Source organism: Anser anser (assembly GCF_964211835.1).
Source record: "Anser anser genome assembly, chromosome: 10".
NCBI classification, from domain to species: domain Eukaryota; kingdom Metazoa; phylum Chordata; class Aves; order Anseriformes; family Anatidae; genus Anser; species Anser anser.
The window spans coordinates 1,802,284-1,827,315 of record NC_139730.1 but is presented as its reverse complement, the minus strand read 5'-3'; the positions used below and the strand labels follow the sequence as shown (position 1 = coordinate 1,827,315).

The 25,032-nt window shown below is 42.0% G+C and overlaps 1 protein-coding gene across 7 annotated transcripts in view; it reads left to right on the top strand.

Moving 5' to 3' along the window:
* The window catches only part of MAP2K5 (mitogen-activated protein kinase kinase 5), a 129,535-nt gene that overhangs the window by 33,937 nt on the left and 70,566 nt on the right, over window positions 1-25,032 (top strand). For all 7 annotated transcript variants that reach the window (XM_083851239.1, XM_083851244.1, XM_083851243.1 and 4 more), the window contains 5 exons: window positions 7,918-7,957; window positions 13,610-13,678; window positions 13,773-13,854; window positions 17,727-17,788; window positions 23,606-23,654. In XM_083851239.1, coding sequence (XP_083707365.1) covers window positions 7,918-7,957; window positions 13,610-13,678; window positions 13,773-13,854; window positions 17,727-17,788; window positions 23,606-23,654 — 302 coding nt within the window. The remainder of the gene's footprint in view (window positions 1-7,917; window positions 7,958-13,609; window positions 13,679-13,772; window positions 13,855-17,726; window positions 17,789-23,605; window positions 23,655-25,032) is intronic.

The following is a 25,032-nucleotide window of genomic DNA, read 5'->3' as shown; positions in this document are numbered from 1 at the left end:
AACAACGAGTATAACCACACCATCAAGGTTGATGCTGAATTTTTTCCCCATCTTCTTTTCACCCCAGATTCTTCCAAAATGTTCACTCCAACTGCTAGAAACTAGCTGCTGTGCTGTGCTGTGCTGACTAAAACTTATGAGCAAGCTTCCTACCTGAAACTGAGCCATGATTAGAAGAAAACTCTATTTCAGGTTATTACAACGAATGCCTAGAAAACTTTTCCTCCTTGGCACAGTTCTCTTTTCCAGCACTGGTCTTTGCTGCACCGCTTTGTGTTTCCTTAGCGGTTGTTATGCATGGACACATCTCCCGTGAACACATGGTTTGGTAATGCAGCAAATCCAGCTTTAGGTCTCCTTGTGGAGAGATGCAAGCATCGACATTACCATTACCATAGGATGTGACATGCTTTTTGGCTCACCCTGTTGCTTCAAATGACCTCCAAAAATTGTGATGGGTTTACTTTGTACTGCAGGCTGTATGCTGCGTCGGCTAACGCCTGTCCATGTCAGTGTAACCTTATGACTGCTCTGCTTTCTTTTGTCCTTTCGGCTAGTTTAAAACCAGCAGCTGAAATACATTACGGTGTCTGCATCTGATCTGGTTTGGTCCTGTGGCAGCAAGTGAGCTCGGACTGGCCATGAGGGGACACTGACGACAAAGCCCTCTCCGTTCAGTTCTTTGTGTACGGGTCTGCCCCGGGGAATGGGAACCAAGTCCCGGTGGGATGGGTACAAGGAGAAAGGTGTAACCCAGTTTGTAAAGGATGACCCTGAGTGGTTGCAGTGGAGGAGGAAGACTGATGTAAGTGGGAACAGATGGAAATAGGAGTTAGGTTGCAGAGCAAAAGAGGTGAGGGATTCATTCTGCTGTGCTTCGGCTTGGATGCCAAAGCCGCCTCATCCCCACAGAGATGGGTTAAGTGAGACGTTTTGCCGTTCTGCATTTTCTTTATGCAGCCTCTAGTGCCAGTTTTGCTCTTTGTAAAAGTTGAAAATTTAGATACAAGTATTTTGGGTTTGTTTTCTAGTTTAACAACAAATCATTTTGCAATCAGTACTCAAGCATCTGTAATGGGATTTTAGATAGTGGGGAGGTTGGCGTAGATTGCTGTTTGAACTAGCACAGTCCCCATAAAAGCTCCTTTTTACAACTGCTGTGCACTTTGGATTTCCTGTTTTAACAGCCAGAGAGTCAGGCTAATGTGTTTGTCTATTGCAGAAAGCAACAACTGTCAAAGTGTTTATTTCCTAGAAACAATTTGAATCTGTTTCTTTAGATGGCCATCTGAGTACGTGACAATTCTGTCATTAGGCTGCCAGAGTCTGACCGGAGCACGACAGACAGTAGCAGTGCTTGGAAAACAGAGGGGGGAAAAAAAAGGAAAAATTACCAGTAAACCAAATCTGTGGGTGATTTGCTGCATATAGTTTGCAGCTGGTGACTGGCATGTCGTTCTGCAATGCATAACACTTAGAGAATTGTATTCATCGTGTGCAGCACTGACACAGTGATTTTGCTCTAGGTTATTTCTCATAGGGCAGGAAAATGTTCAGTTTGACTTCATTTAGTGCCCTTACATCCGAAGGTGCTGCTTGTTAACAGCCGTCACTTTCTGTGTTAAGTTTTAGCTCAAATAAGAAGCCCCGTGCTTCTCTGTGTCTGTGCATTCCTGGTAGAAACTCATTCCTGCTAACTCTCTGAGATCTTTTGTGAGTGTGCCCTTCTGCGCGTCGAGGAGGACTTCTCTGCAGTTCATCGGGGCAGTGCTACGGTGAGCTGGTACAGGTATGGGGAAATGGAAAGGTATTTGTGGATCTTGTTAAGTGAAAACATATCTTCACGTTTTTTAACGAACACGTTAAACAGAAGGACATGCATCTGCAAGAAAGGACGTGAAATATTTACTTTTATTTTTACTTTTCGGCCTCTGCTGCTTGGGAAGTTCACAAGAAGACGGTGCAGCACAGGATCAGGCTGGAGAAAGGCAGGGAGGGGATCTCCATCCTCGAGACTTCCAGTGCAGCGCTGGACAAAGCTAGGGCACCCCCGCAGTCCTCCATGGGGTAGGTGGTGCTCGCAGGTCCCCTGCAACCAGCTTTTCTGCGGTTCTGCAGGAAGCAGCACGTGTATTAAAAGCATCCTTTAGCAGAACGGTAAGGGAGACACCAAAGTTGTTTTTGTGAGCCAGTAGGACTGCAGCAGATCTACGTTTTTGGCATTAGCCGTAAGTTTCTCCAGTGCCTCGACTCAGGGTAACGTTGCCTCCCTGCTTCCTGCAGTCACATCACTGATGTGACAGCACCGTCAGTATATCATTTTGTCATATTTGCTGATGTTAGTTATATTTCCAGGAAGGGAAGGGACTGACTCATTGGCATAGCAGACAGGTCATGGCTTTCCCTTGAATCATTTGGTCTTGCCAAGGAATATCTTATTGATTAGAAATTGTTTCCATGGCTATTGGGGGGAAAAACAGAAAAATATATCCTGGTGGCCAGAGTGAACAGATGGGAAGTAGGATTTTCTGTGTAGTAAGCTGTTGCTGGCTTCTTCAGTGCTTTTTTGCATCAGTATTTGTAGCATGATATAATAATTGTAATGAATGCTTTCTAGGAAGAGACTGCAATTTTTTGAGTTTCTAAATAATATTAAATTCAGCTTGAAAAAAATTGCACATTAGGAAAAGCTGTTTGAGAAAGCTCAAGGATCTTTGCATAATCAGCCTGTGCTTCTGATGTGACCATCCTTAAGTTGCTCGTATGTGGGCGAATGCTTTACAATTAAAAATGAGAAAACAAATTGAAAATTGCTGTTTCTCTTGAGTGCCTGCATGTTGAAACCTGAAGTTAGTTCTTTGCCCTGAAAGAAATTATGCCACGATCACAGCGAGTAATGCAGCTCCCCACGGTGCTTTTAGGTAAAATTTCTCACAGGGAGAATATAAAATTGTTAGTCTTAGCAAGTTACAAGGGAGAATTTTTTTGTTTGACATCTAAGCTATTTGTAAAGAAGCTTGTGCATATTCTATTTGGTTGGTTTTGTTTGTTTTACTTTTGAAGTACGGTGTATAAAAGTGCTGCAGAAACTCACTATCCCTATTCAGTGTGTGAAATTTTAGCATTACAAATTAGGAGGGGCTGTGATTTATTTCATAAAGAGGATCGAGCTCCAAAGCATCTTGCATTTCTTCTTTGGCTTTCTTTGCTGTATACCTGAGGAAGAACAAAGCAGGCAATGTGAAATTCGGCTGCCTTTTTTTCCCTTTAAAACAGAAACCAGCTGCTTCTGATGCTTTCATTTTTTAATTTGCTTTCCTATAGAAACGCTCCTCTTATAAGGAGGGAAGAGATGCTGAGGAGTTGGCAGGTCCCCCAAAGCCCTATTCTAGTTTTCCGTGATATTGATTTTTATTTTCTGGAGCACAGGGGATGCACACACCATGCTGCACAGTCCATCAGAAGTTTTTCCAGCGTAGCTGGAGGGCTTTGTTTTAGCAGAGCACGCTCGCTCACACCTCCTTGCTTATTCCCCCAAATACCCCAGCTTTTGCCTTTGTGGCTCTCCCTGAGAGCAGCTCCTGATTTCCTGAGTAGAGGAGACAAAGTTGTGCTAAAGGACTTGGTTGCGTGGGGCTTTGACTGCCTGGGGATGTGGTTAATAGTCAAGGTTAATAAAATATTTGATACAGCTTTGCCAGCCGTGCTCAGAAGCTGTTCGCTGCACTGGATGGAGAGGGCTCAGAGCACAGAAATCTAAAGGGAGCGGGAAGGAAGAGACTTAAATCTCCTCTCCCCGGTGGGAGCGTTTCTGAGCGCGTGCCTGTTGGAGCCCAGTGCTCCGACCGTGCTGTCCCTGTTCCTGCGGCCGTTCGGTTTGGTTTCCTGAGGTGGTCTGAAAGCTGGGGCTTGCTTTCCTCCCTGAAGATTTCTTCCTCCTTTTGTGAAGCCTATAGAAGAAGTTTCAGAAAGAATTCTTTTTGTCTGAGTTATTAAAACTTGGTCTTAATTAAATGACAGTCTCTTAACTGGGTCTCTGCACCAGCTGCTGCTAATATCGATGCGGGGTGCACCTGCATTCCCTCCTCTCCTCCATGTTGTTCATCACATCCCTCCTCAGCTGGCAACACTAAATCGGTTTGCTCAGTCGGGTGCAGTTTTTGTCCCATGTCTGCATCATCATCTGGTAAGACTGGTATCCCAAAATGGATTCCTGAACTCTGCTTTTTTTTTTATATATAGTAGGTTTAATAATTAGCCTTGAAATGCTGCAGGTTCAATAACTAACAACGGTGTTTTTAAGTTTAAAAAAAAATCATTTGGGTGTAGGATGTTGGAGTTACAGTCTTTCTATGCGAAGAAGTTGGGCACTGAATGAACTGCATGCTTACTGTTGTGTTTTCCTACGAGTTTACTAAGTACTGCGTCATTATTTTTTAATGTGTGCTTAAAGAGTATTTTTAGTACTGGTGGAGAAAGTTGTTTTTATGGTTTTTAGTCTCATAGCGTTTCTATTTTGTGTTTAAAATAATAAAACATCAAATTTCTCCGGTTAACCTGAATGGGATCTGGATCAGGCTGTGGATAAGAATCTATTCTTATTTTGTTCCCATGTCTGTAAGGAGCTTCCTCTCCAGAGAGGAAGAAGAGCAATCCATGCTGTTGCATTTGTCACCTAAACTCACAATTTAAGTAAGAGATGGAAAGGTAAGGGAAATGCACATGGATTCGGTTCCTGGAACTAGCAAATTGCAACAGCATTTCAATAGTAAGTTTTATATTTTTTTAACAGTTGACACTGGCATCAAGTGTTCAAACTGGCTTCTTAAACTTCTGACTGCAGAAGCTGCAAGTCTGATGCAGTGCTGCCTCTTCAATCGCTCCTCAACAATAGCTGCCTACTCTCGGTCCTCAGTTATGGCTTTTACAGTAGGTCAAAAGCAAGTCAACAAAAATAGCAGAAAGAAGATCTTGATCTTCCAGAGCTGGTTTCTTCAACACACAGTGTTTGGCGAACATCTAAATAGCATTTCACTGAGTATTTTGTGTTGTGCTACCTTTCCTGGAAAGGGTCCTAGTGGAGGTACGAGCACAGGTGTCACTTTGTCACCGTGTTAGCTCTTCTGTGAAGAGCTGTGGGACAAGAAAATCTTCAGCAGGATACGAAAGGAACGAAAGCAGGATCAAGGTGGAACCGTGGTGTTTCAGCTCTGCTGCGTTAGAGGTTTCCAGGGAACCAGTTAAACTTACGTAAGGTCTCATGGTGCAGAAACTGCTGTTGGTAACTCAGCTCGTGTTGAGCGGCGAGGCATGCTGCTGCTACCCCTGCTCTCTGGCAGCCGTCAGTGGGACGCGCGGGGCAGAACGTCACCCCAGAGCAAACGCCAGCTGAAAAACAGGTCTGAGTGTGCACGTCTTAGGTGTGAAGGACAAGGTATTCAGTGCATTTAATTTCAGCTCTTTGTTTTTGTTAATTTCTGCTCCTTATTTTTGTCTTTGAGTAGTAGCTATTTAGCAACTGTTCTCACTAGTCTTTAACATCCGCTTGTCTTGGCTATTAGGCACTGCTCAAATGCGTTCCTAGCAAGAGGAGTTGTTGTAGCTGTTTATTAGACAACATCATTTGCCTACCATCCTGGAAGATTTTAAGTGTGTTCACTGAGATGTACAGCTTTGCTAAGGAACCTTTGCATTTTGCTATTTTGCTTCATTAGAAATGATTCGGTTCTACAACAACGAGTTTATTCACTTACTTTTGGAGGTGACACTGGAGTCTGTAAGGGTTGACCCTTGAAATGGGATATTAATCTCCTCATAGGCACCCACAGACTTTCTGATGGGTGCAGTATGCACAAAAACTATGGTTTTCCTCATGCTGTGCCCATTATTCTGTGGGATTTTTTTTTGTTTATCCTTCTGAAGCTACATAACGGTGCTAAATCTTCAGGCTTTAGCTGTGCTGACTGTAACCAAAATGATCAATTCCAACTTACAGTTCTACATAATATCTAACAAAAGCGTTTTCCCTACACACTCATTGGAACAGGTAATTACTGCAGCAACTACAGACTAATTTGAAGTGTTAGCTGTTAATTAAAACACTACAGAGGTGTACGGTTGTCTTTTGGTGTAACCAAAGCTCCTATTCAGACTCCATTAATCACTTTGCAGTTATTGTGTTGGGGAAGGTCAGGACAACTGAGATGCCAGATCAGCCCGGAGTAAACAAATTCCTTTCCTCCCAGGTAGCTTGCCATTTGCAAAGCCAACGGACACGCTGTACCCATGGGCATGGTATCTCCTTTGTGATCCAATTCGCAGTGATAATTAAATGTTAAATTGGTACTGTCAGTGCTCTGTAAACCAAACCAGGTATCTGCCCTCTGCTGGAAATTTAACCCAAACTTCCACGGATGAATTAGCGTGCATCATAATTAAATAATCAAGTCTTCCCTTTTAATTCACTTGGAAACGGGAGATCTCTCCTATGGAAAAAAGATCAGCTTTCTTGACAAGCTAATTAAGTTGCCAAACTGTCCAGCACGGCGCGTATTAAGCTAAGAGACATTAAGCATGCTATCTCAACCTGTTCATTTTCTTATCATTTCTGCTGATCTGGAGTCCGTACCGTTTTGCCACTGTTGGTTCATCCATACTTACAGCAGAGTTCATTTACTCCGTCTGATTCATCGATTATGCGTTCAGCTACCGGCCCGTCAGAGCTTCACCCGATGGTTTTGTTCTTTGCACGTTACACTGATTTTAGATAACACTGATTTTGGTATGGCTTCTTTAAACCGCGTTCGTTCCTAAAAGCTAGCGCCGCCCGGTTACATAAATATTTATCCAGAAGTTCTTAAATTAAGGTGAAGTTTTTAGAAGCTTCCAAGCTGTTAGCAGGGATTCCATAAGCACTCGGGATTATAAAGGAGATTAAACGGACTCGCTCCGTACCACGTATGATTTGGCATGTGGAAAAAACTATTAAGCTCTTTCTTCAGTAATAATTGCTAGAGGTATATAGTGGTAAAAGATTATAATTCTTTAAAGTTAGTGCCACATATATGACATTACTGTGCGTACTGTCATAAATCAGTACGAGACAATAAAACTAGTGGAGAGGAAAACCTTTAATGGTTTTGTTTTTATGCAAAATTACATTGGATTTTTAGTAGACTTTTCTTCTTCTACCTTTATTTTCTTAGGAATCTATGTTTAGGAATGCACAAGTCACTGCTTAAAAAAACAGTTATAAATGTTTGTCTTCAGAAATTAAGACAAATAGCTTTTGACTTACTGTGGACACTTACTTTGAGTACATGTGAGCTTTAACACTGATGCACGCTAACCTTACATGCGCACACGTGCTAATCATAAATACGAACGTGGAAAGGTGATTTCACAAATATTTTCTGTGCGTCCTTAGGTTTCGATGAAGAAATCGGTCATCATCTGTGTTGCTTCACTTTAATTGGTATAGCTGTGCGTCTCATTGTCTTATCACTGAAAATACCCTTACAGTTAGCCAGCTTGTGCAACAAAAGCTGGGGTTTGTTAACATTCTGAGTAACGTGTATATCACAACTTTTCATTGAAAGAAAATGTGGAAGTGGATAAATTCATACTTGCAAGTGTGCTATTATGCTGTACCAGTCTTCAGTGTATAAATTTTATGTAAAACATGCAGATGTAAAAAAAAAAAACCTGCTAAACAGCTCCATTGTGAGTATATTCTGCAGATCAATTGTTTTCATCAGTCTGTCTTTAGAAACGCTGTATAAAATTTGGTTTACAGTAAAATGTTAATACACTGTACTCTAAGCCATTTTTCTGTGAAATTAGTGTATACGTGTTGCACATATGTATAGAAGTAATTTTATGTCATCTCAAGTTATTTAATTTTTTCCCCTCATGCAGGGCATATCATGTCCCTAGTGGAAAAATACTAGCCGTAAAGGTAAGATATTACAGTAATTTTCTCTCTCTCACTTTCTCTCTTTCTCTTCGTTCTTTCTTGACCTGGGTTTCCTTCCCCTCCCTGCGATGGTTAGTTCTCAGTTTGTTTTATTGTGTTAAAGTCCACGTTGCTTATGCAGGAAAACTCCAGTACATAAATCCGGTAAGCTCAAATGAGCACAGAGTTCCCCGAAGCCAGGTTTCACCCTCCGGGAGCTGCAGGTTTGTTTTAACGCTGCGTGTGGGTACCACCACGTCTTCCTGGTGGTTGTGTGGACAGGTCCAAAGGCAGCTGTGGGTTGTGCCACTGGGACAAACCCCCTCTAGCAGCTGGTGGAGATCCTGCTTCACCTTCCCAAAGCCTGGCGTAACAGCAACGGGGATGGAAAGGTCGCAGGGTGTCAGCCTCTACAGCGCTCTGCTACTGCCACAGTGTCCCCAAGGGCATATTCTTGAGTGTTCTCTGCAACCTCTTTAAATAAAGAGAATTTCCCTATTTTCTTTGGGATACTGCTATGTTTCCCTAGGAGATTCTGTGGTTTTAACAGGTTGGTTTATTTTAATGTTCTTCCTCCCTGCCCACCACTGTGTTTATACAACTGAATATATGTGTGTGTGTATCTTCCATTAGCATTTGTAGCAGTGAAGCTGTACAGTGTAGTGTGGTTACGTGTATCAGATAAGTACCAGTCTTCTCTGAAGTTAAATTAAAGCTTTGGTAAACTAATAATGCACCTATGACTACAATATGCCAACTACTGTGTGATTTAGAATTACATCATTAATTCAGTTAAGCTATAAAGTAAATTATTGATGTCTGTGTAGAACCGAAACTGCTTTTTTTAACATGATTTCATTCAAACTTGAAATGGTAGAGACTCTGGGAGAACAAATGAACTGTAGTATTCATATAATTCTATTTAATAGTTTGGAACCAAAAAGTTACATTTTAAAAAATGTATAACTTAAAGAATAATTAATTGGAGGTCTGTAAAAGTGTGTTTTGTTTCATCTGTCTCTCTTCCCTTCTTTGAGTCACTGAGGTCTGGTATAACTGAGTTAAACAGAAGAATGTGGGAGGTGGGAGAAGGGGGCAAGAGAAAAGAGTTTGTGGGAGCTGGTTGCTGCAAGCAGAACTGGTATTAAATGATGTGGGATTATACTGAGACTTCAGATGGAGCATTGTGTGATTTATTTTTCAAGTATTTACGTGTATGGGTACATGTACGCATGGGTAACTTTCAGATTTGAACTCACGTTGTCAGTAGTTCTTACTGTGTATAACTTACTGAAATGAGATTCTGCCCGTGTTTTGGCTTTCCTCGAGGATCACATAAATCCCTGCACTCCACTGGGAGAAAAGCTTTTGACTTTCCTATGAGTTGCGTAAAAGCAAATGCTTACGAACCCATAACTCATTCTCTACATGTCAAAAAAAATGGAAATTGAAACTTAAATAACATCCAAATAACTTCTAATGGTATGGAATACAAATATCACTTGAAGTCTTTTCAATTGGTATCCATCGCTCCTAAATCTGCCAGGAGCAGTTAGGATAAGGCAGGAATTCTCCAAGATGCAAGAGGTACAAAAGTACAGAAAAGCTAATATGCAGAAATACCTTTTTTTACAACTTTCAGTGGTGAACTAAGAAAGCTCTTCCCCTAGAGGCTGGTGTTGCACAAGGATGCTGCTTTGCTCTGCTCTCCTTCTGCACCAGTTCTGCTCGGCGCTGGCCTTGCCCGCTGCCCCCAGACCCACGGTGTAGGGCTGGGGGTGCCCCCGGAGCTGGCTGGAGAGGAGCTGGCGCGAGCTAGAGCAAAATCACGCCCGCAGGAGGGGAAACGAGTTCAACCTTTGCAAGGTTAATTGAAATCACCTCCCTGTGGCAAAAAGCCTTCTTTCCCCCCGCAATTTCACCTTCTTGTTTCCCTTGGAGTCCAGGGGTTCAGTTAGTCCTCACGGATAATTAGCATCTTGAAGATTTGGGAAGCTGGGTTCTCTGGGTAGACGCTACCCCTGGTGGTCCCGTCACTGTCAATTATATTTTTTTCAGTGCACTTACAGAAGAAATACCGCACCGACACGTGTGCATTATCGTGGTTAAAATAACACGCTTGCAAGCTGCAGGTCAGGAAAAACGCTAGGATAGTGATCATGCTGGCTGGCTCCATTAATAAAATTACTTACTGCATCTACAGCTTGGCGTACCCAGCAGTAAAAAGAGGACAGTCACACCTGCATCTTGACAAGATGATCACAAGGATCAGTTGCTTTGACAGAGGATTACCATGCTGCTAGCGACATCGTCGCGATGAAGGATCTGTGAATGCAGTGCTGTTGGTTTTGTTTGTTTGTTTCTTGATAACTGCATACAGATTTGATACGACAAGACAACACTCAGTAAACCTGTTGATTAAAATGCTCTCAGCTGGTAGTTAATCTTGCAAATATATTGAACAGGATAACAAACCAATGCTGATATCCATATTATAGACCAAAGCTCTCTGTGTCATTACATATTTAATATAAACTTTACAGCTAGGTAATGTGCAAAAGATTTAATAGATTTTCTAACGTAACCTTTTTTCTAATTGGAAGAAAAAATCCAGATGAAAAATGTGAGTGTACGCTGGCTGATTGCCATTCTTCAGCTGCTTTTGGTTTCTCCTGCTCTTAAGCTAGCATTTAAATGGACCATTTGATTAATCATTTGTATACCGACTATAATACTCCCAAATTTCCTTTGAGTTGTACATACTGTAAAAGACAATTATGTCGGCACAGATTAAATAAGTGAATTAAAACGGAATAGCAGCTTAATTTGACCTGTGATTTTGCTCTCGTTCCCTTCAGTGGAACGTATGCCACTCCAGCAAATAGATGAAGTCATCCATGACAGCTTGTGATGAATTGCCGTATTTATACTGTATATTTTAATAGCCTCACACTAATTTAAATTGAGCACAGAGTAAATTATAATTCAGTCACTTGACTGCTTGTATTTAACTTGACAACTCATCCTTATTTGTCCTGGAGGTGTAGCGGAGAGCGGAGGAAATATGTTCAGGTATTCCTCCTTTAAAAGTTAACCCTTTCACTCAAAATGTTGGGTACACTGAGTTTATGCAGCCTTGGCGAGGAGTCCTGCTCCCAGCCGCGCTGACAGCGCCGTGCGAGCTCACAGCAAGTTATTTTGTGCCTGATGAATTCGGTTTCACCGTTCTGCTCTCAGCAGTCCTGAGAAAACCACAAAGTGACTTTTTGCTGCAAAGTTCTTTCCAAAGGTGCCGTTTCGGAAAGGTTTGTTTAACGCCACATCTCATTTGCTTACCCGTGTTACGAGTGTGCAAGTTGCAGCCAAATCCTAATTCGCGGCTTCCTCCTCAGTAGCAGCAGGTTTAAGGAGTCTTTTTTCCCCTCACTTTAGCACTGTCCCACCCCATGTCTACATATGCTTAGGAATCGTTTCCTGCGTTCAAATTTAGTTTTCTAAATCTGGTTGGAAACCGTGCAAAAGGAGTATGGCAGCGGAGATTACGAGTGGAGATGAAGGCAGGGCTGCACGGACTCTTCCTCCTCCTGTGCCTGTTTCAGCGCTGTAATTGGGTTCCTCCAGCGCTGACTTCGGATGGCTGCCTCCAGTTTGCGGTCGCACAAGCCAGGCACGTTCAAGTGGAATAAAACACTTCTGTGTAATAGTTATACGGAGGAAGGGAGACGGTGCCCTCACCCAGGTTACTTGGTGGTGCCGTCCTCTTGCCGTGCTGGGGCGCTCCTGCGTGTGCTCTGCCCTACAGCAGCCAGATCGCCGGCAGGGTCGGGGAGCTCTGCTTTTCCCCGTTATCGACACTATTACAATGCAGGGTCTGCGTGTAATTATGGCTCATGCAAATCAGCCGGAGACCTTTCTTCCTGCCCGGTCTTGGTTGATTGGATGTCAGCGACGTATCTGACACTGATCACGCTAACTAGTCGTCGTGTGGGGCGGCGAAGCCTTCGCAGGGAAACCTCTCCCTGTGAATAGGATTTAGTGAGATAAAATGTAATTTTATACCAGTGACGAGATTAAATTTTTAATATTCAGTGGGTAAAACTGGTAGGATTCCAGCAAATTATTTGAAGTTTTTCACGCTGGAAAAATGTAAGCGAATATTGTTGGCAAATGATTATTGATCTAGACAAGTGTGTTAAACGTTTCTTGGCAGCCCTGTATTACACTTACAATTTAGTTTAGTGACAGCTTTTATAAATAACCCTAAAGCAAAGTCTTGATAGAAACAGGTTATCGTTTTTTTTTTCTGTTGGACAGATTTTGATACTGTAAAATGGGTTTGGAGGTGCTCTCCCTGTATTTTGTTTTGTCAGCAGGATATGCGGCCTATAATGTCTGTTCTGTTAATTCTGCAAATCGGCTGTATTATGTTTTCCTCTAGCTTAATGTGTTTAACTGTAAAATACCATACGATAAAAGACCGAGCGTGGCTAACTGCATTCAGAGCCCACTTTGGTTTGTATAGCAGTATTTAAGAATGAAGTGTGCGAGTCTTCTGATAATCACGGCAAAGAAAGGTTTGTAAAAGTCACCTTTTCAGCACTGGCCTTCCTCGTAGCCACCAAGGGCAGACTTCTCTGGCCACTTGCGAGTGCAGCGGTGGCACTGCAGAGAAGATGGAAGTTTTGTGGCCTTTTTTAAATAATTACTTTCATCTTAAAAATCCTGGCAGAGCCCCAGCCCTTCCTCGGGGTGCCTGGTTCGTCCCTGCAGGCGCTGCGGCCGCCTTCCCGGCACCGCTCGCTGCTCCGCTCCTGCAGAGCAGCCTGGCTCGGGGCGGTGGAGAACCGGGACGTGGACGAGGGAAGCAGATAGCCGTGGGAGTCAGGGGCTGGGCTGCTGAGCGCTGTCAGGTTGTTTGTAGTCACTTTCCAGAACGCTTTAGTGATGCTTCGGTATCATCCGCTGCCGTCTGCGTTTGTTCTGTGTGTTTAAAAAATGTCCATGTTTCATAAAAGTATACAATGATAGGAATTTGTGTTAGAAAAGGGGGTAGATATTAAACTGAAATTGGAAAAGTGGTGCTAGGAGATGGCTCCTGACACTCCTTTGGGGCGCCATTGAGCAGTTCAGAGATACTTTCAATACCGCGGTACTTGTTTAGATCTTCAGGTTAAAATCAGCATGTTCGTTGAGGTCACGGCACTCCAGAATTTTTCACGAGACATCTTTGTAGCAAGAGGAGTCCGTGCAGGGCAGGCGAGGAGAGACGTCCCCAGGCTGGGTGCTGATCTGTGCTCTGGGTGGATCGCAGCAGCTCCGAGCTTACAGACCCACAGACCGACCGTGCCTGCTCGTCGCGTTACCTGTTGGGCTGGTGTTCGAGTTCTAGCTCGTCTGATGGGCAAATGAATAAACAGAAACCTCCCAACTTTTCATGGATAAAATTGGCTGCGTAGCTTAGTTTATTTGCAACTGACTTTCCAAAGTAAATACTTCTGTCCTTCCACTTCCTTTCTTCCCGTGGCTCTATGAAAATACTCCTTCCATTCCTTTTCTCACACGAGGTTAATTAATACCAGGCCTTCTGTTTTGTTCTGAGACATTCACTTACCTTTCATGTCAGAGCTGATCGCATGTCTGACGTTTGTTTTTTAGGTCATACCCTTAGATATAACACTGGAGCTCCAGAAGCAGATTATGTCAGAGTTAGAAATTCTTTATAAGGTATGCATTTTTTCTCATTTTAATTATTCTTGATTACAGTCATCCTACAGTGTGTCTTTTTTAAACAGGCTTCTCTTTTCCTTTCTTTTTCCAGTGTGACTCATCATATATCATAGGATTTTATGGTGCATTTTTTGTCGAAAACAGAATTTCATTGTGTACAGAGTTCATGGATGGTGAGTTTTTTCCATCTTGTGTGCTTTTAATTGCTAAGCTTGTAAATGGGGAATATCATATAAAGATGTGCTTTTCCAGTATGGAGCAGAATGCATTATTATGACTTTGAAATATAAAGTAAAACATTGAGAACTTTGATTTAGGTTTTTTAAGAACAGGCTAGTATTGGGATTGGGTTATATTCTGCAGTATGCTGTATTTTCCTGAATGCAATTTCACTTACTTTTATTGAAAATGTAAATAGAACAGAAATAAATGCTAGCTTAATTTGTGGTTTGATATTTGAGTCTTCCATACAATCTGTCCTCACTGACGAAACAGCTGTTCCTCACTTTTAATGTTTTGCTAGCCAAAACAGATTTTCTTTTAAAGAAATCTATTAACCCAATGTCCTGTGTGTTTTCAGTGGAAATCGGTTCTTAATTGCAAGACAAGGAATTATTTTCCAACACAGCTGTTTAGCAGTGCTGCACTAAGTTTCTTTCTGAGTGTGCTCTTATCTCTCCCAACGTGGATCTTCAGACCGACAGTATCCCCTTCCCCACAATTTGATGCTGCCGTCATTATGGAGATATATTAGTACTTTGCTCTGAAATTTTGTGCTGTGTGACACTCTCGAACAAAAGGCAGGAAAAGTATACTGATTACAGCAATTTGTAATCATTGCTGCCCTCTGTGTATCAATTTTGAGAGTGTCTCATGACAGATACAGTCCCCCTGTGTCTCATGTGCAAGAACCCTCTTTGCAGCGTTCAACTTTGAGCTTCGTGTTGGTACAAGCATTTAGTATATTACTCTCTTCAGGGTTTTCCTATGAGCCAGCATTTTCTGCCATATCCACGTTTTTCACAAAGGTTCAGTTAAGCTGCATATAAAGAAGTGAGGATCTCGCAAATAATTTACTATAGAGGAAAGGCTCTCTGGCAGGAAAAAAAATCCAAAGCCAAATGCATACCATTAAATTAAGCACTGTTGAGTAGCTTCTATCTTTCTGATGGGGGACTACAGATAAAGCCCTTTAGGGTTGTATGGTGCATTTTGTTTTCTCTCTGTTAAAATGGTCTATTATTACTGTTATTTCTCTCTTTTTACACTTACTACCTCTGTTCCAATGATCATTGTGCCCCCTTTCCAAGCGTGAGGGATTCTCTCAGATTTTCCATATTTGCAAAGCTTGATGAAAAAGTATTTTATTTATTCACCAAAGCCCACCAGTTAAATTCTTTGGTGCTCTCATGCTGTGTGACCATTAGCCATTTCTCTGGTCTCTTCTTGCAATTGCACTCGGATTTGTAAGCCCGTGTTAAGCAGCAGTCCCATGCAGTAAGGAGGCAGCTGCTCATGCCAAAACATGCATCTGCCTGGAGTGTGTGCGCTCCTACTAATTCGGAGACTTTAAAAATGATGGACATAAATGCTTGCAGTCCCAAATTCCTGTTTGAAAATATTTAAGCCTGTAGGGGATGAATCCCTCATGATGTTGCACAACAATGGTGTTTACTGACCATGCACAAATTACTTGGAATTATGCTGGAGATGACCTCTGATCTGCCTCATGTCGTGCGCTCCTTCTGGCAGAGAACAACGGCAAGCATTTAAAGGAAGAACAAAATGCAAATAAAGGGACCTTGCCAATTTTTTTTTTTCCAGGCCTTTGATTTGGATGGGGAAGGATGCAGGTGAAGATGATAAATGTTTTCTAACCCTGCAGGTGAACAACCTTAACCTTGACAAATTTTTGGCCCTTTTTACTTTAACAGACCAGTTTGTAGTATTTTCAGAGACTGGGTCATCTAGAAAAATCTTATGACTGCCCAGGTGTATCCTGTACCAGTGACGTCTACTGATAATATCACAAAAAATGGGCATTTCCTTTGTGAATTACCTAGATACAGGCGGATCTGCTTCTTTTGGGATACTCATGCCTTAGGGGCACACAAACACACAAAAAAAGGTGCCATATTGTGCCATGTTGGCTCTTTCCTGGCACCTGGAAGCAAGAAAAAGCCAGGTAACTCCAGTTCTGCAAATACCAAAGCGCAGAGGTTGAACTGACCTGGATTACCCTTCCACCTGCCAAGTGATCATACAGATCAGCAGAGATAGGAAACGAGGCTTTCTAATCTTTGCCCTCTTATGTCTATGATAGAGTTGATGTTCTTGTAACTAAAGATGGTGAAATGCACCACTGTCTTTTACTTATGTCATGGCCTCTTTTCCTTGAAGCTATTCAATACTCACTAAATTCCCTTTAGAAACAGTGAGAGGTGCGGGTTATTAGACTGTGCCTAGATGTCTACATGTAGAGTTGGGAGCTAACCTTGTATTATTTGGGTATGGAAATTTTGTCCCCAATGTTCATTTGCTATATTTTTTCCCATAGAAAAATGGTAAGCTTCCTCCAGCTGTTTGCAAAAAGATTTATTTTTATTTTCCAAACTGCACTGCCTGTAGTGACATCTGTAACAGCAAGACTTAGCAGCTTGGTGTATGAGAGTAGGTCTTTTTGTCCAAAATTTAAGGATAAATTACAAGTATTAACAGGAACTACCTGACCTTATGATGGCCTTCTTCCTGTTATGTCTGTTAAATAGCAGTTACATTTACTTTTAGAACTGTGGTTCATTGCAATACACAGGAAACATAAGACAATATAAATTGAAAGATGAAACTTTAGTGAGCAACATTAGTGAAGACAAACACATGCTGTATTCTGACACGCAAAGACTATAAAGACAATGGGGAAAAATCATTAGAATAAAAAGTATTGTATAATTAAGGCTGAAGTCCAGTGTAAGGACCTTGTGACTTCTTTGCATTGCAGCATTTCAGAACGAATGGGTTTTACTTTTAAAAACTGAACCATAAGCGAAGTACAAAGTGTAGTTTTCCTAATTGCTGAGTATTGGCCCAACTCTTTTCCCAGTGGTGTCATCAGTAAAATCCATAGGCTGCACTGCGAGCAGTCAGATCAGCGCTAAGCACTTCTGAGAACCTCTAGCCTGGAGTTGACTATACATTCTTGCAGGCTGTATGTAATACGTTCTGCATGTAATTTGCTCGTCTTTTTTTTTTTTTTGGCCATTCTACTTGGACTTTTCTAATTCTCAGTTTTAAATCCACTTTCTTATCGAAGAATTTGTATTTCACCCAAGGGACATTTTTAACACTGGAGTGGTCATGAATCCCCTATGTGGAAGATAAGGGAAACAGCCTTTCCCAGTCTTTGGGGATGTCTGTATGATCGTGACTTAGGTTTCTTGCTTTCTCCATGAATATATGAGGCTGGCTGGAAAGGGTTTTACGAGGTACCAAGTTCTGTCCCATGCGGGAGTTTACTGGCAAAACTTACCTGCTTGCCCAGGACCTCCTCATCTTTCAGACATCGGTGTGGGCACAAACTGCAAGGCTCAACCCAGCTTTCACTGCTTTTGTCATCATGAAGAAGCTGACTTTAAGCAGTGCATCAGATACCACCTAACATGAGCACCAGGTTTTGGGGACAGGGGTAGAATACTGTTGCTTTTTCTGATGTCTTTGTCAGTCTCCAAGGAGCTATGCCAAGCCCAATGGTTTTAAGTTCTCCAATTTCAATATTGTGTCCTGTGGCTGGGAAGTTTTCTAAAGAGACTTTTGGTGATAATGCTACACGCACAAGTAAGTAACGTGGGTGAAAAAAGAACTGAATGCTGTCTCATGCGTTTACTCAGTTTGGTAGATTTTTAAGGTCAGTTATTTCTGACACAGTTATTGTTATATCATTGATGGTGTTTTTTTATTAATAACCCAGGCCTAGAAAACCCTAGTGACTTCAAATCTAGGGCAGTATTTCATTTTGTGTTGCCTAAGCACATTTTGTTTGTCCCTGCAGGGGGATCTTTGGATGTTTATAGAAAAATTCCAGAGCATGTACTAGGAAGAATAGCAGTAGCTGTAAGTATTTCTTTGTTTTTGTCTTTTAGTTTTTGATTGTGCATGTAACACATCCTTGCTTTGAGTTTGCACGTTCCCTCTTACGACACTGAGTCATCTCCAGAATCCTTGTCCTCATTGTGTGTGTGTGTAAAAGGGAAGTAACCATCCTCTTCATCGCTCCTCCTAACCATCCTGCGTCTTCACAAGGACACAGGTCTGTGAAGGCAGAGCAGTCTGCTGCCACCGGAGTTCAGGGTCATAACCAGCTCCCTCTGTGCCTGCTTTACTGTTGGAAAGGTTTTGTCAGGCCAAACAGGGGTTAAGGATATCATCCTGTTCTGTGACCAACACACACATTGCCAGAGGCTCAGAAAATGTAAGAGGATGTGATAAATTGAACGGGATAAGAAAAATACATGATTTTGCCGGGGAACTATGTGGCCACGTTTCTTCATATCAACCTTTTTAGGATGGAGCAGCCCTCTTCATCTCCTTTATTTACCCTTCAAGTCCTTCTGTGATGTGTGGTTTCTTTAAAAATGGATTCAGCAGTGCTGTCCTAGCCTTCACGTTGATCCCTCATCTGCCACTTCTGCTGATCCTCGTGTGTTATTTCCATTCCAACTGTCCTCACTCTGCACAAAGTAATTCGATAAGATTTGCTTTTCAGGTTGAAAAATTAAGTCAGCTTCTGTTATCAGAATGCAATGGTAGAACACAATGTCTTCCCCCTCTGGTAGGTGTACTCCTTAAAGCAAGTAAGCAGGCAGATGAAGTTTTTGTTTGCCACAAAAGCCTGACAAAGGCCGTCTGGGGACTGGCCGCTCTCTCACCCCTGAGCTGGAACCCTTCACACATGAACAGTGGTGGTCGGAGACCCAGTGCGCAGGGAGATGTCTGCGATCTAGGCTGAGCTGTTGGCCCCAGGTGTCTTGGTTTGGTAGCAAGGGGCTGACAGTGGGCTCCTTCGAGCACCTGGTATGCCATCGTTGTGCCTCAGCAGCATTCAGAGACTTTGTCTTGCTAGAAATTCAGTAGTGGCGACTGAAAACTCAGCTTATGGAACGCTAACAACAGCAACAAACAAAAAAAAAGTGGCATGTTTTGCCAAGACTGAACACCAGGTAATTGACCAGTGTCTTAGTGGTTGTCACAGGGGAGAGATACTGCTGAACAATTGCTAAATATAAGGAATACTTTGATAACTTAAGCAGTTTAAAGCATAACAAAGTTATTCTATCATGTGCCATTTAATTAAGTGCTGGGTTTTCACATTCATTATACATCAAGCTGACAATTTAAATCCTTTAATCCAACACAGGCAGCTATTTAGTCTCTGTTCATTGTAATTCACAGCTCTACTTTCTCTTAATTTGTGTGGCCTGCCCAGGGTGATGAACATCCTTCTCTGATGCTGTTTCCTCTAAGTAGCTTCAAATCTGCTCATTATATAGCCTAGCAGTTTCTTATGGAATTTGAATGCTTTTCACCTTTAGTTCAGAGTAAAAACGTTTCATCTCTTCTTCCCTATGGAGCAATGAATGATAAGTTGCTCATATTCCTGATGCTAAGTAGCATGTGTATTGTGTAATAATACCGGGATGGGCCTTCGAGCATTTATTCAGATGGTTCTCACTTCTCCTTTTCCTTATCTCACTTCATGTTGTGTAATTAATACATCCACACTAACTTACTTTATCATTTATTTAATGATTTTTGTCTCTCCTCTCTCACGTCTTCCCAAGCCAGCCCAGCTCGGAACACCAAAGATGTTCTCTGCCGGTTTTTCACTTATCCATAACAGCAGTGCTTCGGCCCCATCTTTTATGTCTTGAACAAAAATATATATATTTGTTCACCTACAGGGTCATCGCCTTACAAATCTGTTAGTTAGTGAGCGTGACTCCCTGACATGGATGGGGAATTGATACTTAGCTTTTTTTATTGTTGTCTTATCTGCTGTTTTAGCAGTCTGTACCATGCCCAGGGGGTCAGCAGAGAGGTGAACAAAGGAGCAGGTGCCTTCAGAGGAGGAACTCGCCCCTTCCTCCTGCTTCTCGGTAACAGAAGGGGTGCGCTGAGGCTGAACCAGCACTGGCAGCTTCCTCTGCTCTGGTGCTGAGTTTTTGCTCAATTGGCATGGTAGGCGTGTTGGAAGGAGGCACTGAAAGCTTTTGTTTTCTCTATAATTTGTCAGCAGCAGCGGGAATAGCTCCTTTAAGTTTTCACAAATGACTACCCTGCGTCTTCATATCTGACGTTTCGGTAGAGCCCAGCAGCCCATTTTGTAGGTCGGGGCACCTTTATGCCAAGTGTTGGGCATAGACACCATAATCTTCACTCCAAACAGCTTGTGAAGATTACCCAAAGCCTATAGGACTTCTGATCATGTACCGATGGGCAGGAGAATGTCAAACAAAAGCTAGAGCTTACATGGATTCTGTGGGCAAAATCTGGAGCTTCCACGGTCTCTCTGTTTTTTCGGTCTGTGCATTTTCTTTTTACCTTCCTTGCACCGTGTACACAGAGTCATTTGTCTTTTATTCCCCGGAGACATGTACAATGCATTAGTCTACAGAAGCTGTTTAATAATATGTGTGACCTGCTCATCTGTTAATTAGAATATCTTTTCGTTATATTTGTAGAAGTTTTAAGTGAAACCGTTGCCTGAGGAAGACGATGAGGAAACATTTAGCAGTGTCCCAGTATTCTCCTCTCTGACTTGATGATTTTCCTGCTTCCTTTCCTGTTACACAAATTTAATCTCCGTGAAAAGCATTGGGCTGGCAGCCCTTAAAAGCGATTGTCCTGCTCAGAGCAATGAGCACAAACGTCGCAGGCAATCCCAGCTGGTCTAGAACAAGATCTGTGCCTGCTCAACGCGCGCAGCAAAGGGAGCGCGATGCCCCCGTGCTCCACTCGCTCAATTAAATACCGAGTTGCATTCAAGGTCATTTCCTTGCCCTTCTTGATCTCCACAGGCTGAACTACCTAAGAGACATCCCTTTCTTGACAACCCTGACTTTCCATAGCCCAAAGAGTACTCAGTTACCCGTTTCTCACTCATTTCCTTGCAGCACTGCTGTAAATACTCGAGCAGGGCACTGCAGGTGCCTGGTAGTCTGCTCATTCTTGCTTTCCCATACGCTCCTCACCTCCTGACACTTGTGATTCGGCAGGAACCAGAGGGGACTTCTGTCTGTTGGGACAAGCAAACAATTTCGGATGCAACTGCATTTTTGGTGATGTGAATGGATCCTTACCTGCTGAGGAAAGGACAGGGTGTCAGAGCCGTATAGCAATAGGCAGCTGGTACACCGCAGCGTTCTTCGGCATTCTTGGCATCCATTTCACGTGGAAGAGGTGGTCACCGTTAATTGTGGTGGACGATGAGCTTTCCAGTTGAAATCGTAGGGATTTATTGTCAAGTGCGATATTCTTCTCTTCTTTTGGGGGTTTTTTGTGTGTTTGAGGCTGAAAGACAGAATGCTAGAAAAAATGCAAGGCAGCAAAAGGAAATCCTCCAAAGAAGAAAGCAATTGCCAGATCTTGGGGCGGAGCACTGCGTTTTCAGGGGCAGGATAACATGGTGAGAGAGGCAGATAGTCCTGAGACTTCGGTCCCCAAGATACTGGGGAGATCTCTGACTTCATCACAAAATTCCTCCTGGTTGCCTGCATGAGACAGTGTCGACAAGAAGGGGAAATCTCTCTTCTTTTCTGTGTCATTTATTGGAGCAGAGGGCTGCGGTGTTTTTTTTCAAAGGGAAAAGTGTGTCTTGGGAATCCCAAAGTGCTGTGCTTCCTCCAGTTTTCATGCTGCCGCCTATTTATTTGGGTCTGCCAATGTAAAATCTCTTCTACCTTTGCTTGCCACTTCACGCATTTATTTTCAATTCAATTTCTTGAGCAGTGACATTGTGCACTGTATTTTCAGTGCTAATGTTGATTGAAGTTCTCCCTGAAAGGATGTGCACTTGAACTGTCAGGAGAGTGAGTGATTGACAGCGGGTGGAAGTACTTTTTGTGTCAAGGCTTTGTCAAGTTATTGTTGTAAAACCCACTTTACTGAATACCAATAATTCCTGCTAGATGTTCAATCAAAAGATACTCTGTTCCAGCACCGTTTTAGGATAATATTTAATATTTAGAGCCCTTCCATAAGGTGGGCAAATGTAAGTTAGGTGAATGACGGTGCTTTACACCGGGCTAGTCTGTCCAGGGGACTTCTGTGTGCGTATTTGCAGTGCCATGTAAAGGGAAAAGCTCTTTTCGTTCCTTTGTACACTGTTGCTGAGACAGTCAGAATGGGAGAGTTGGGTTGATACTCTCTCTTATAACTGCTTATTCAGCACATGTTCCATAATAAAGCTACTTAATAACTCACAGCTGTTGATTTTTTTTCCCCCTCTAGGAAATGTTTCATTTTTTTCTATGAATACATGCTTTAAAATATTTTTTTTTAAATGATTTCAAAGATGCTAAATAGTCTAGATATATGTTTAATAATCAAAGAAGCTTAGTGTATGTAAAATTACTTTTACTTTTGGAGGAAACGTGAAACGTTGCATCCCCTTTTTGCATCGATGCTTTTTTTTCTCCTTCTTATGTCAAAATGCTGTGTAAGTAGAATTCCCCTGTTTTGATTTTTGAAAGGCTGAAGTGAACAAGGCCACACCGCAGGGCATACAGAATTTGACTAAGGCCTTTTGTTACAGGTAATTACCATCTGAGGCCATGAGATAGTTGGGTATGGAGTGTGAGTTTAACACTGAGGAATTGCCATCTAGAGCAATTTACTGGGGGATCCAGAATCATTATTTGGTTTACAAAAGAGCTTCAGATTTCTCTTATGTTGATTTTGGTTACAGAATAAATTTTAAAATGACTTCCTAATCCAATAGGAAGGCTGAAAATTACTATGCTATCTGCTTTCACACAGTACAATGTTTTTAGCACTTCTGCTTGATCACTGTAACAGAAGTAATTTCATTTCAGTCTACTCGGACAATGAAAAGAATGTAATTGTTTTGTCTGAAAAATTCAGACAACTTTACAAATGTCAGCAATGCTTTATTGTTCTGGAGGTGCACAAAGAGAAGTGTCTCAGGAAAATGAATGAAATGTCATCTCGTAGATAGAAACTTTGTAAAAAAAAAATTGCTGTATTAAAAAGGCTGGCTGAGACAGCAGAGATGGTTTGGGTAAAAAGTAAACAGAAGTAGAATTGTTTGTTGGATCTTGTTAGTTTTCTGGGCTCCTAGAAAAAGTAAATCTAAGAAAAAAAATAGTGTTAAAAGTGCAAGAAGTATTGGGGTTTAGTTACTTTACAGAACCAAAACCTTCGGTAAGGTTCATGTTTGGTCCATAAATAATACGAAGAATAAGATAATTTCTGCAGTTGAAGAAGAAGTGTTCAGCGTTTGCATGGAATAAGTAAAAAACCTGGGAAGTAAGGGAGGGGAGAAAGTATAGATGTAGCAAATGATGGGGGCCAGGGCAAATAAAAGAAAGGCAGTAAAACATGATGCTAGAAATTTTTTTGTTTTTTGTTTTCTGACCTTTAATTTCATTGGGTTACTTTTGTTTCAAGACGACCTGGGAAGAAGTTTATTCATGTGTTCCCAAAGAACCTACTGTCATGTAATCTGCAGCAAGTTTCCATCAGAGGTTCATCTGTGGCTGTAATCCTTTGGAAGAGATGTTTTGTCTCCCCTTTTCATGGTCTTGACTCCACTCTTCATTGGATGTCGGGTCTTTAACAACTGCTGCCAGATGAGATTTGTAGCATTTCATACTTTTTAATATGTATTGTTGTTGTTTCTCTTGAATACAGGTTGTGAAAGGCCTTACCTATTTATGGAGTCTAAAGATTTTACACAGAGGTGAGTAACAGATGTTGTCTGTTTTTCAGTGAAATACCACATTATTTTATTTTAACAACGCTTTCAGCAGAGACAGTAGACCAAACTAACATCTGGTTGGATTCCAGTGGAGTTAAGCAGAATGAATCTCACTCATTAGCCTTGCAGATTCTTTGATAAAATATTTTTACTGCTGTTCTCTTTTTATTGTCCTTCCTCCTCCCCTACATACAATAGACTAAAGAGAGGAATGAATTTTGTAGAGATTTAGATGCTTAGGGTTGCAAACAGGTGCCAAGTGGAATTTTCACAATCAGCAAGGATCATTAAATGCTTGACTACCTTTGAAACTAGAAGATAGGTAATGAATTTTCTTCTGTACTTCAGAAATCTCACACAGCATCCACAAGCGTTGCTAGAGTCTCACATCTCTAAAATTGTCACCTGTTGTCCTTAAGATGGTCACGTGTAATTAAAGAAACTTTAAACTTGCGTGGGCATAACAGACCATTTTTAGGTTTTTGCTGTTTGTTCTGCTTCCTGAAGTTACCTTGTTTTTTGCTTTTTTAGCTTCTCACGTATTTCTTGCTTTTAGTGTTTTTAGATTTTGTTTAAAATACATTGTCTATTGTGGTGAAATGCACTAGAACTTTAAAAACCAATGTCAGTTCGGAAAGCAGTGGAAAATGATGTTTAAAGAACAAAGAAGCCCTTTCTCCCCCACTCCGCTCCCCAAATAAAAAAGAGAAGGAGAAACTCATTACATTTATAATGTTTCTAAAGTGTCTGAAAGTAACAGCTCCGGCTCCTAATGTCGCCAACGATACTGTTTAATTTAACCCATCTGCTCACTCAGCCCCTGTGCACAGTTGGAGCGTGCAGTAACCGACGTCGTTTGTGATTGAAAGAGAAGTGGAAGTAGGGAGACAAGTAGAAAATTTTAAGTCGGGACCCAAATAGGTAAGGCCGTTTCCTCTGGGGAGTTTTGGAGTGGCTGAGAAGCAGGTGCCAGGCTTTGGCGAGGTGCTGGGAAATGCCTGGGTGAGGCGCCCCGTGTCCTGGTGTGGTCCGTGCAAGGAGCTGGGCACCTCTGCAGAGGCATCCAGAAGTCCGTGCTCTGGGTGGGAAGAACAAATTAATAGGAAACGCTAATTACCAGTAGGTATTGAGGTCCTGCCCCACCTTGGAGCTTATGCTCAAACGTCCTTTGGTTCTTCATCCACTTGGGAGCCCATGAAGTGAGGCCTTGTGTTTCTGATGGTGGTTTAAACATTTAATCTATTAGCCTGAATGTTGCCAGATGCTGAGACTTAACAGCTCCATCTACTCTGAGCAAGAGGATGTACAATCTAGATGCCACAGCTGCCACAGCAAATGTCAGAGTAAAAAGAAAAGAAAA